The following is an 11,946-nucleotide window of genomic DNA, read 5'->3' as shown; positions in this document are numbered from 1 at the left end:
AGAAACGAAAAATTAACACCACTATTCTTGGAGTAAATAGTGTGCTTTAGTTTAAGATAGTTCTTTCCCATTTACTTAGAACAACTGGCATCATGTGCATCTCCTCTGGCTGTGGAAGCCATGTGCTCAGCACAAAAAGACTAAAATCAAAGAAAGCAATCTACATTGTCCAAAACTTGGGGCAGATCCTCAGCTGATGTCGATCAGCCTAAGGCCCATGCATCTGTTTACACCAGCTGAGGATCTGAACCAGGGGCTTCATGTTTTGGTTGGTGTTTCCTGGAGTAATATCATCCAGATAAATAAAAACTAAGAACTGCAAGATAAAAAGGACCTAGTTACTGACTCTGAGAGCAAATGTGCCTGAGGGGTGCTTGAGAATACATTTTTCAAAAATCTTGGGACAGAAAGGTCGTTTCAATATGAATACTTTTGAAAATTTAACAAACAATTTTCATAATTAAATTATATTAAATTTAGATGAAGTTAGTGTTTGTGAAAGATACCAGCTTGACAGCCCTGTAGGTCCGCACTACATTCCTTGTTCCTCAATGTAGAACTTCACATTTGGCTATATTAAAATGCATGTTGTTTGAATGCACCCAGTTACCCAAGCACTCCTAAAAAATGAGGTCCTGTATCCTGGAAAGAAGCATTTCTGAAATGAGTCTGAAAAGGATCTAGGGGTCAAAGTAGACAAGAAATGCAACATGAATGTCAGGGTGATGCTGTGGCATAAAGGGCTAATCCTTGGATGGATAACCAGGGGAGTAGCTGCATGGAGGCAATTTTACCTCTGTATATGACAGTGAAAAGACTGAACCTGGAATGATGGAATGATGCCTGCAGTTCTAGTGTCCACATCTTTTAAAAGGCATTGAAAAATTGGAGCGGGTGCAGAAAACAACTCCACAAAATGAGTTGAGGGCTGGAGAAGATTCTGTAAAGTAAGATACATAAAGAGCTCACCTTGTATAGCTTATCAAAATGAATATTGAGAGGTGACTGTGTTATAGTGTACCGGGACCTTCACTGGCGGAAAATACTGGTTACTAAAGGGATTTTCAGCCTAACAGAGAAAGGCATAACAAGAGCCAAGGGCTGGAAGCTGAAGCCAGAAACATTCAAATTAGAAATAAGGCCTCTCTTTGTTACATTTTTTTTTCGTTGTTCATAAAATGTGGCATTTCATGCTGATAATCTCTATGGCCATTTCTTCAGATCAAGATTGGATGCCTTTTTTGGTAGATATGCTTTAGTCAAATACAAGTTATTGGTCTCAGTACAGGGATAACTCTTCACAGAGCTCACAATAGCACTTGTATACCATTGAAAAAGGCAGCAACAGCTTGGTGGCTACAGACATTTTGTGACAAGATGAAGTAAATGTTCTAGGACAGTAACTCATTTGATAGTCAATCAGTGGCTTCTTCAGAAGGGTGGTAGATAATTGCATTGCCCAGTATGAATATGTGATTTATTAACCATAGTTTATTTCTGTAAAATAATTAGTGCTTAATTTATGTTAGAGCTTGCCAGGACTGAGCCCCAGCACCTCTAGGTTTGGCAGTTCCTAGCCCCAGAACCTCTGGGCTTGCTGCATCAGTTCTGAATGTTAAAAAATATTTATTCATCCCTGCTTAGGCTCCGGCACCTCTTTATTACAAATTAAGCGCTGAAAATAATACAATTTCCTAAACAATGAGTGTTTAAATTAGTGTATAGAAATTTACCAGAATCATTTGATCCTGATTATTCATTTCCCTTTGCCTAGTCAAAAGGAAGTGAGTCCTGAAGTATAGGTCCCGGCTCGTAAGTCAGTACGGACTGTAAGTGTAACAAATATGGAAAGTGAAGTACTGTCTTTTTTGCTTTAGACACTGGAATTAACAGGATGTCTTTCTGAATGCCTACAGTTTGCTGCCTCATAGAGATGATCAGAATATTAGGGAGGAATGCCACATTTTATGAACAGAGAAGCAAAAATGTAACCATTAAAATACTCCTTTTCTATATATATGCTGGAGACATTTCAGTGTTTCTACAACCACCAGTAAATGTGTAGAATAATGGTGAGTTCTTATAGAGCACTTACAGCATTTACACTTACAAGTGCTTTACAAATGTTAACTCACCATTCCTCACAGCAGCCTACTATAGTGCGAGGAGAACTGAAGCAGAGAGATTAAGTGATTTGCCCAAGCCCACAGGGAGAGTCAAGGTCAGAGCTAGGATTAGAGCTCCAAAGTTTCTGGCTCCCATTCCTGTACTCAGACCATTATCTTCTCTTACTCTTGAAAGCAGGGATGGCTACCAAATACCCTAAAGAATCTGGCACCTGTCCAGTAAGATTGACTCACTGTTAACTACAGTAGTGCTACCCTCTATAAGAAAAGGTGCGCTCCACTGAAGAGTTAGACAGCCTCACTGCAGGGGATCCTGGCACTGGCCTATGGAGTGTAAACCAGCTGCCTGCCTGCTGTACAGTACTAACCAGAAGCGGAGAAAGGAGGAAAAATTAAGTTCAGTGGCAGCGGCACTTTCCCTGAATACCAGGCAGATTGGTGTGAATAATTCAGTGTGGATTCAGAGTCACGTTAGACTCTCTCAAAATGAAATGAACCAGGTTGGAATTCTAGATGCCTCCAGGGAAAACTGGGCAGTTATCTGGGACACAGAGACAGAGCTGGTGTGTGGAGAAGATAAGGCAAGAATGAGAGAAAGACACCGAAACACAAGGAAATGAGAGACAAACAGCCCCAGAGCCATGGGTGGCGGGTATCATAGGCCAGGGAAGGCGAAGCCTTCCCTAGTTCCGATGCCGCTGACTCGCCACCAGACACCTGTGCCCCACCCCTTCCCCAAGGCCCCCACTGCCTGCTGCTGCCTGCCATGCCTGGTAAATCTTCCTCGCACACTGTGGAGGTCCCCGCTGCTCGCTGTGTCCCTCCTCCTCAGTGGTGGGGGGGTGAGGAAGGACGCTGCTTATACCCAGGACAGGGAGGAGAGAGAAAGGGAGGAAATCGGAGAGCCACTCACACACCAGTTAGGGAAAGGATAGAAGGAAGCAAGCAGTGAAATTAGATGTGGGATACAGAGAAAGGCAAATGCAGGAAGAGAAGCATGAGAGACAGCTGGCAAGGGAGCAGCACTCTGGCCCCCATTCAGAAAAGTACCTAAGCACGTGCTTAATTTTAAACCCAAGTATTCCTATTGGCTTCAGTGTTTAGTATCTATAAAGTGACTATTGACTTCAATGGGCCTGTTCTTCAGATTCAAGCTAAGCACGTGCTTATAGGCTTTGCTGGATCAGAGCCAGAGCACTCAGCACCTTGCAGAATGAGCCCATATACATAAAGAAACCCAGAGAGGGAAGACACACAGTGAGAAAGTGGGGAGAAAGGTGCAGCGGGGGAGGGAGGGGTAATGCACAAAGGCTAGGATAGGAGACTACATACCTCATAGGGTGGGAACAAGTGAAGAGGCTGGGCTACCAACACAACAAAGATCAGAAGCACAGCGCTGAGCCCCACATATCACTCAGGCCATTTGTGCTGCCAGCCTTTTTCTACTTTGGTCCTGAGGATGTTCTTTACAAAAATAACTGGCAGGTTCTTGCAAACAGGTGATTAACTGATTTAATGAACAATACCAACAAGTGAATCATCATCATCATCATCATCATGATCCCATTACGCCTCTGGTGTTTAGGGCATTGACAAAACTCCTCCACTCCCGTCTGTTTCTGGCAAGTCTTTCAATGGTTCCCCAGCTGTGCCCCAGGTTTTTCAGCTTGTCTTCCACAGCTCTTTGCCATGTTGTTTTCAGGCAGCCTCATTTTCACTTGCCTTCAGGTGTCCATCTTACTGCTACTCTGGTGATGGAATCAGTTTCCATCCGAAGCACATGGCCAATCCATCTCCAATGCCTCCTGGCAACGATGGTGCTCAGATCCTCTTGGCTGCACTGTGTCAGTAGATCTTGATTTGAGATTGTTCTGGGCCAAAAGATACAGATTTTTCTGAGGCAGGTTGTATGGAATGAAGACAGTTTGGACATGTCATACTTTCTCATTTCCCAGCATTTTGCACTATAAACTAAAGTTGAAAGTACACAGCTCTGATAAATCTTGCGTTTGGTTTTGCTGTTGTATTTTGATGATTTCCAGACTGTATTTAAGCTCCTGAAGGTGTTCTGGCTTTATTGATTTTGTTCCAGATGTCCCAGCTTGTTCCACCATCCAAGAAGTGAATGCTGACCCATAAATTCCCCAGTAGGCTGTGTTTTGTCCCAAAGCACTGAAAGAAAAACCTTGTTTATTTCATTGCCGGCCCCTAAAGAAGTGTGTATTCAGTGCTGTTCAGCGGAGCTGCACATGCACAGAGAAATGCTCCACCCCTCTTCAGTGCATTGGGGTCTATAAGGGCTGAGGCTAAGCTGGGGAAAATGGTAAAAGACCCCCAGAAAGGAGCATGCTAAAGAAACCCCTCCATTTTGCCTTGGTCTCTGGTACTGCTTCCAGCACCTGCTTTTAGAGAGTAATATTAGAGCAATCCCTTGTCATGAGCCACATGGAGGATAGGTCCATCAATGGCTATTAGCCAAGATAGTCAGAGGTGCAACCTCCAGGCTCTAGGTGGCCTGAAGCCTCTGCCTACCAGAAACTGGGACTGGAAGACAGATGGATCACTCGATAATTGCCCTGTTCTGTTCATTCCCTCCGAAGCACCTGGCATTGGCCACTGTCGGAACACAGGATACTGGGCTAGATGGACCATTGGTCTGACCCAGTATGGCCCATCTTATATTATTAGGTTCGTTCAGGTGCCAGAGTCTCAAAAGCAGAACAAATAGGGCAAGATAATGCAGCTTGCAGAGTTTTCGGACAGTTAGGTATATAACCCATTTATAAGTCGCCTATTCCATGTGCTCTGTACCAGCAAACCCATTGTACAATCAAATCAGCTGGAGAGATGGCAAAGGATGGGGTCTGTAGCAGCAACTGACCTGGCGTCTAATATGGACGAAAGAACTGTTCTCACTAACGCTTTGCTGTTCCTAGTATAACCTAGCACTTGAGGTCTAAAAATGTTGTTCCACCAAAAGGAACAAAGAGGCTCAAGGCACAGGGGTGGGGGCGTAGGAGGGGAAAGAGGCGTGGCAGTTCCTGATTTAAATTGCTGAAGATCGCCCTGATCCTTCCTTCCACAATGGATTTTTGGATTTTTTGGATATTAGGAAAAACTTTTTCACTAGGAGGGTGGTGAAACACTGGAATGCGTTACCTAGGGAGGTGGTAGAATCTCCTTCCTTAGAGGTTTTTAAGGTCAGGCTTGACAAAGCCCTGGCTGGGATGATTTAACTGGGAATTGGTACTGCTTTGAGCAGGGGGTTGGACTAGATGACCTTCTGGGGTCCCTTCCAACCCTGATATTCTATGATTCTATGATTCTAATGGCTGGGCAGTAAAGCAATCTTTTGAAAGGTATAAGACACTGAAGTTTTGGAGCCTGCTTTTCTGGCAGCGAGACATGAGTGGCATTTAGCTAATCTCAAGCTTCAGCACGATTTCAGGTAGAGAGAATTGTTTTGACAAGTGCATACGTGTTTTCAATCAGAATGAACGCTACCTGTTAATTTCAGAGCGCTAGCTGCACATGGGCAAGTTCATACATGTAGGGAAGAGCTGCATGTAGGTGGGGAGATAATGCAGTCTCTCTCTCACACACACACATCAGTTGTCTCCCTGGCCAAAACCTCACCTACCCATAGTTATACCAAAGTATGGCAATTGGGGTTTCTCTGCGAGCGCTCAGCGTTTCTGACGAGGCAGAGCCCCAGTGTACACCGTGTGCGCAACCCCAAATGGCTCTGGACTTCGACACACCGCCACTGGAGCCATCGCTTTGATGTGCAAGTGACGCTTTGCAAACTTGAGACCCGGTGTTGGGGAAGCGTGAGGCGAGCAGTCGTTCAAAAGAAAATCTCGGGAGCTGTTATCATTTCCATGCAGCGCCGGAGCGTGGGGTAGGAGAGAGAGAGAGAGAAAACCCTCCAGCACATCAAATGAGCTCGTGCCATCAAATCTCAGCCAGGGAGCCAGGCTACGCTTTTGTGCAACAGACACGCGTAGGGAACCTGCCTCAGTCGGGGCACTGCCGGGCTCCCGGGCTCCAGCCCCATTTCTACCCTGGCTGGGGTTTAATCCCCGCCCGAGCCGCTCCGCGGGCGCCCAGAGCCCCAGCCCGGCCGCGAGGGGCTCCCCGGCGCGAAGCAGGGCGCGCCCCGCGGGGCTGAGCAGGGGGCGGCCGGCGGTCGCCATGACGGGCGCGCGCGCGGCAGCCGCCTGCCGGGGCTGAGCGGGGAGGGGCGGCCGGCGCGGGAGCTGTCCCTTCAGCACCACCGCGCGCCGGCTCCGCCTCGGGCAGCGGAGCCCGCATGGGAGCCCCGCCGCCGCCGCCGCCGCCGCCGCCCGCTCCCCAGCCCCGCTGAGCGCAGCCGCCTCCGGCGCACGCCGGGAAGAGGAGCCCCGGCCGGCTCCCGGGCCCCGCGGCTGCCGACTCCCCTGCCCAGCCCCAGCGCCCCGCCTCAGCGCGCGGGCAGGGGGCAGGCGCGATGCCGGCGCGGGGCTGCGGGACGCGCCAGGCTCCGGCCGGGGCGCCCAGCTGCTGAGCGGAGAGGTAGGGGCGGGGCGGGGCGGGGCGCGGGGCGAGTCCCTGCCGGGGGGGCCAGCGGCGGCCCCTGGGGGGGGGAAGGGGAGCCCGTGCCGGGCAGCTGGGGGAGTGGCCCCCACGGGGCTGCTCCGCGCCAGGCTCGGCCCGGCTGGTTCCTGCGCTGAAGGGCGGGGCTGGGGTTCCCACCCCGACACCAAACTGCCCTGGGAGCTCAGTCCAGTCCCGGCCGCGATTGCCCGGGGGCGCTACCGGCTGAGGGGGCCAGTCACCGTGTTTCACGCCAGGGGGCTTCTCCCAACACTGGGGCGAAGCCAGCGGAGCCCAGCCAAGCCCCGGGTAACTGGTGATTTGCTAGCGGCCCCAGGGACTCGCCGCCCGTGCTCATTACAGGGCCACGCTGCGAGCCCTGCCTCCGAAACAAAGACCAGCCCCGAGTGTATGTGAGCGCCGGGGGCTGGCTCGGGCTGCCGGGTGGCAATGCCCTGGGTGGCGAAAGGCAGGAAAGGGGGAAATCCCCATGGGGTGGCCCCTGGCACTGATCTGCGGTTTGATCCCATTCTAGGTCTATTCCCGGCGCCCCTTGGAAGAAGCTCACTATGCCCGGGCGGAGCCTGGAGGATTTCTCTCTGGCTAACTCGGAAGACAATGAGATCAGCATCAACGTCGGCGGCTTTAAGAAAAAGATGCGATCCAACACCCTACTAAGATTTCCCGAAACCAGGCTGGGCAAACTGTTGAGCTGCCACTCAAAGGAGTCGATATTGGAGCTCTGTGACGATTATGACGACGCCAAGAACGAGTTTTACTTTGACCGGAACCCCGAACTTTTCCCCTACGTGCTACATTTTTACAACACCGGCAAGCTCCACGTGATGGGCGAACTCTGCGTGTTCTCCTTCAGCCAAGAGATTGAATACTGGGGCATCAATGAGTTCTTCATTGACTCCTGCTGCAGCTACAGCTACCACGGGAGGAAAATGGAGCCGGGTCAAGAGAAATGGGAAGATCAAAGTGACCGGGAAAGCACCTCCTCTTCCTTTGATGAAATCTTGGCCTTCTACAAGGATGCCGCCAAGTTTGACAGACAACCCTTTGGAAACATCAGGAGGCAGCTCTGGCTAGCGCTGGACAATCCCGGCTACTCTGTCTTGAGCCGAATATTTAGCGTCCTGTCCATAGTGGTTGTTCTTGGGTCCATTGTGACCATGTGCCTGAACAGCCTCCCGGACTTCCAGCTGGTGGATAGCTACGGGAAGGCCGAGGAAGATCCTCGCTTTGAAATTGTGGAACATTTTGGCATTGCATGGTTCACATTTGAGCTGATGGCAAGATTTGCAGTGGCTCCTGACTTCTTGAAGTTTTTCAAGCATGCCCTGAATCTGATTGACCTCATGTCCATCCTGCCATTTTACATTACCTTAATTGTTAACTTGGTTGTAGAAAGTAGCCCGGCTTTAGCAAATTTAGGTAGAGTAGCCCAAGTCCTGAGACTAATGAGGATCTTTCGCATCTTAAAACTTGCTCGACATTCAACTGGCCTCAGGTCTCTTGGGGCCACTTTGAAGTATAGCTACAGGGAGGTAGGGCTTCTCTTACTCTACCTCTCTGTTGGGATCTCCATATTCTCTGTAGTGGCTTATACCATTGAAAAAGAAGAAAACGAGGGCTTAGCCACCATCCCTGCTTGCTGGTGGTGGGCTACAGTTAGCATGACCACAGTTGGCTATGGAGATGTTGTCCCAGGGACCACTGCTGGCAAACTGACGGCATCTGCATGCATCCTAGCTGGTATCTTGGTGGTAGTGCTTCCTATCACGCTCATCTTCAATAAATTCTCTCACTTTTATAGGCGTCAGAAGCAGCTAGAAAGTGCCATGAGGAGCTGTGATTTTGGTGATGGAATGAAAGAGGTTCCATCAGTCAATTTAAGGGACTATTATGCTTATAAAGTTAAATCCCTTATGGCCAGTTTTACCAATCTGAGCAGGAGTACTCCCAGCGAACTAAGCCTAGATGATTCACTGCATTAGACTGCAGATCTGACAGCAGTTTGCATGATGTGCACCAAGAGCTGTGTTTATAAACATTCCTATTCCTTGGGGTTTTTCTAGCATATAGTGTTGCTGACACTGCACTAACTTTGCACCTAACAGGAAATTTAGTTGCAAACTGACAGTTTGCACGTTTCCATCCTGTTGCATAGAAACAAAATGCTCATTTTTCTAGACAAGTGTTACTGTGTCCATGACACTAGTGCTAGTGGTGCAGTGCTGATTTGTTACTTAGCTTGTTTCCTTTAGACGTCCTTGTGTGAGCAGAGAAATGAGTTGATCCAGGGGAAAACACACAACTGTGAAATTAACAATGAAATAATCTGTTTTCACTTACACTGATGTAACAACTCTTATTATCTGTGCATTTCCCAATTAGTTTAAAGTGCTCGCAAGGCAGATTTTAAAAAGAGCATTTTAAAGTATCTGACACTAACTGCAAGTTAAAAACTTACCTGTGAATAGTTTACATAGTAACACATTGCCACCTTGTTATGCCAGCTAATACTAATGTTAACCACATCTCTGAAAATGTGATTGAGTTTAGCAGTTCAGGGAAAATTGGCATTTGTTCTAGAGCACATTTATTAAAGCACTAGGTGTTCTTTTGAAATTAAACACGTCGGTGAGATTTTCAAAAGCACTCGGCATTATCTAACTCTGCTTCCAGCCACATCAGAAGAAAAAAATCCCATTGCCCTCACTGGGAGCAGAGACAGGCCAATACTGAGCACTTCTGAAAAACTTACCCAAAGCTTTTAAATTATGAGCGCTTTAAGGCCACATTTTCAAAAGTGGCCTATAGCCTTGGTGCCCATCAAGACCCCTAGGGCTTGATTTTCAGAGGGGCTGAGCACCTGCAGCTCCTATTGACTTCAACTGGAGCTGCAGATGCTCAGCATCTCTGAAAGTCAGGGCCAAGGGAAGGAAGAAGGAAATTGGGCTTCAGACGAAGTTGGGCTCCCAAAAATGGAGGCATCCAACAATTAGAAGCGACATGTGAAAACATGGGTCTCTCTAGAGCATGGAAATATTCCAAAGTGAATGATAAAGGCAGTATTTTAGGAACTGACATTTACCTACTGAAAGATGACTAATTAAAAAGATAGCATATGTATTTCTGAGATACAGCCTAATTTTATCAGGGAGGACTGTTTTGATGCTTGGCATGAGAATTAAAACAGGTGTCCATGATAAATAATCTCATTAAGATTTTTGCAGATGAAACTGTAAGGGAATAAATATAGCTAGTATTTCTACTTAAAAATGGTTCAGAAAAGGATTCCTGTTTCTCAGTTCAGGAAGAAGCATTAAGGCTAAGACCAAGAAAGGGCACTTATTGGATCAGATCCTCAGCTTGTCCAATGACTTTGATGATTTAAAGCAGCTGAGAATCTGACTTAGTATTTGTAAAGTCTGTTTTAAGTAAGACAGCAGATCTTGATATTTAATTGTCCAAGTCATGACTCTGCATAAACTAATCTTATGAGTGCTCAAAGTTGTCTCTCCCTGCCCACTGTAATGGTTTAAGGATCAATACTCTCAGCTCAGACAATGCCCTCTCTACCATACTATCATATTTCCTGTTTACTAGAGAACTGTGCTGTCAAGCAAACTACCAGTACTCAGCTGACAAAATGGCTCTTTTCTGTTCAAACCCTGCTATATTGCAAACCAGTTATCTATTGTTTTCAAGTCAATTTGTAGTATAGCAATTTATGAAGATAAGGTGGGTTCAGAGAATAGATTTGAATTAGGGAGATTAACAAGTGTCTTAAAGCACTAAGGCCAAAATTGTCACATTTGGAATCCTAAAATTAGACATCTAAATAATATTCAGGCACCTGAATAAAAATGGCCTGATTATCACAGATGCTGAGCATCCACAGCTCACCTTGGGTCAAAAGGACATAGGAGTTGTCAAACCAAAGCAGACCAGAGGACCAGCTAATTCACTGTGCTGTTTCTGATAGCAGCCAGCACCACATGCTTCAGAAGAAGGTATAAGAACTCTGAAATAGGTGGATGTGGAATAACCTGCCCATCTGGAAAATTTCTTCCCAGCCCCCTTCAGTTAGTGGTTGGCTTATGCCCTGAAGCATGAGGGTTTATAACCCTTCTAAATGTTTTTGTTTTTAAAAAAATCCTTATCAATTTCCATATATTTCTCTGTAACTTCAGTAGGAGATATGAGTGCTCAGCACCTCTGAAAATTTGGCAGTTTATATTTAAGTTTCTGAATGTTGGATTTAGGTGCCTAAATTTAGGCATTCACATTCAAACAGGTAGGCCAATGCTTTCACCGCTGGAGGACTGAGTTCAATTTCTGTATAGGGTCACAGGTGTAGCTAAATTTGGTGGTCTCAACCTAGTCCTGAATTGGAACATTTGGATACTATCATCAAACCTGGAAAGGTAGCCAAAAGGAGCATAGCACTAGATTATGGGTATTTCAGGTCAGGATAGATATACCTTGAAAGAAGTATGTGGGAGATCTTGCATAGCACTTATATACAGAATTGGCTGAATCCTGTAGAGCTGGCAAAAAAGTCCATTGATGCAAAGGATAATTTGGCCTTCATTAGGTTTACCAGTTTGTGGTCTATGCAGAATCTCTCTCTAGCCAAGGGTCTTATTTTCTCAGCTTCACAAGCAAAGAATTCACAGAGTTTTTTTAAAAAATCCTAAATAGTATATTATTTTAAGGCCTGTTATTTCAGCAGACATGTAGAATTGTCAAAGGGTCACTAATTCCCCCAGCTGTTAGTTTAGCATTGCAAACTTTGGATTATTTAAATAAGATTAGATTATCTTGTTTTATAGATTTATTATTCATAGGGACATTGTTCAGTCATTTCTTCAGAAACTGAATGGAATGTTTCCAAATTGCATTTTATGAAAGAAAATGAAGTTTCCCAATGAGTCACTATTTTTATTGTATTGGTTGTAAGGAATTTTCATTATTGCTTTATATATATATATATATATATATATATATATATATATATATATATATATATATATATATATAAGTGCTATGGATCAAAGATGCTAAATAAATAAAGTATTGCAATTTAGTAGGCACTCATTGCTATGATTCATTATGAAAATGACTTTATTATTAATTCAGGAGGATCCCTGCACACTTTACAAACTATATTTATAGAAGGGAATTACTTCATTCACCACGTAAATACAGCAACTGGGGGTGAAGCTTGGTC

General features: G+C 46.1%; 1 protein-coding gene across 3 annotated transcripts; it reads left to right on the top strand.

The window, feature by feature from the left end:
- The first annotated feature begins 5,772 nt into the window (after positions 1 to 5,772).
- Positions 5,773 to 11,595, top strand: KCNS2 (potassium voltage-gated channel modifier subfamily S member 2). 3 transcript variants are annotated; one of them, XM_084620578.1, is made up of 2 exons: positions 5,773 to 6,027; positions 7,237 to 11,595. In XM_084620578.1, the coding sequence occupies exons 1-2, from the start codon at positions 6,008 to 6,010 to the stop codon at positions 8,702 to 8,704; spliced, it is 1,488 nt and encodes a 495-aa protein (XP_084476704.1). In that variant the 5' UTR covers positions 5,773 to 6,007; the 3' UTR covers positions 8,705 to 11,595. The 3 variants fall into 3 exon arrangements, with proteins under 3 accessions (XP_084476704.1, XP_084476706.1, XP_084476705.1); XM_084620580.1 differs by lacking the exon at positions 5,773 to 6,027 and adding an exon at positions 6,043 to 6,129; XM_084620579.1 differs by lacking the exon at positions 5,773 to 6,027 and adding an exon at positions 6,604 to 6,680.
- The last annotated feature ends 351 nt before the right edge of the window (positions 11,596 to 11,946 follow it).

The sequence above is a fragment of the Lepidochelys olivacea genome, assembly GCF_965140295.1.
Source record: "Lepidochelys olivacea isolate rLepOli2 genome assembly, chromosome: 2".
Lineage (NCBI taxonomy): Eukaryota > Metazoa > Chordata > Testudines > Cheloniidae > Lepidochelys > Lepidochelys olivacea.
The sequence above is the reverse complement of the archived record's forward strand: the minus strand, read 5'-3'. Positions and strand labels throughout refer to the sequence as shown.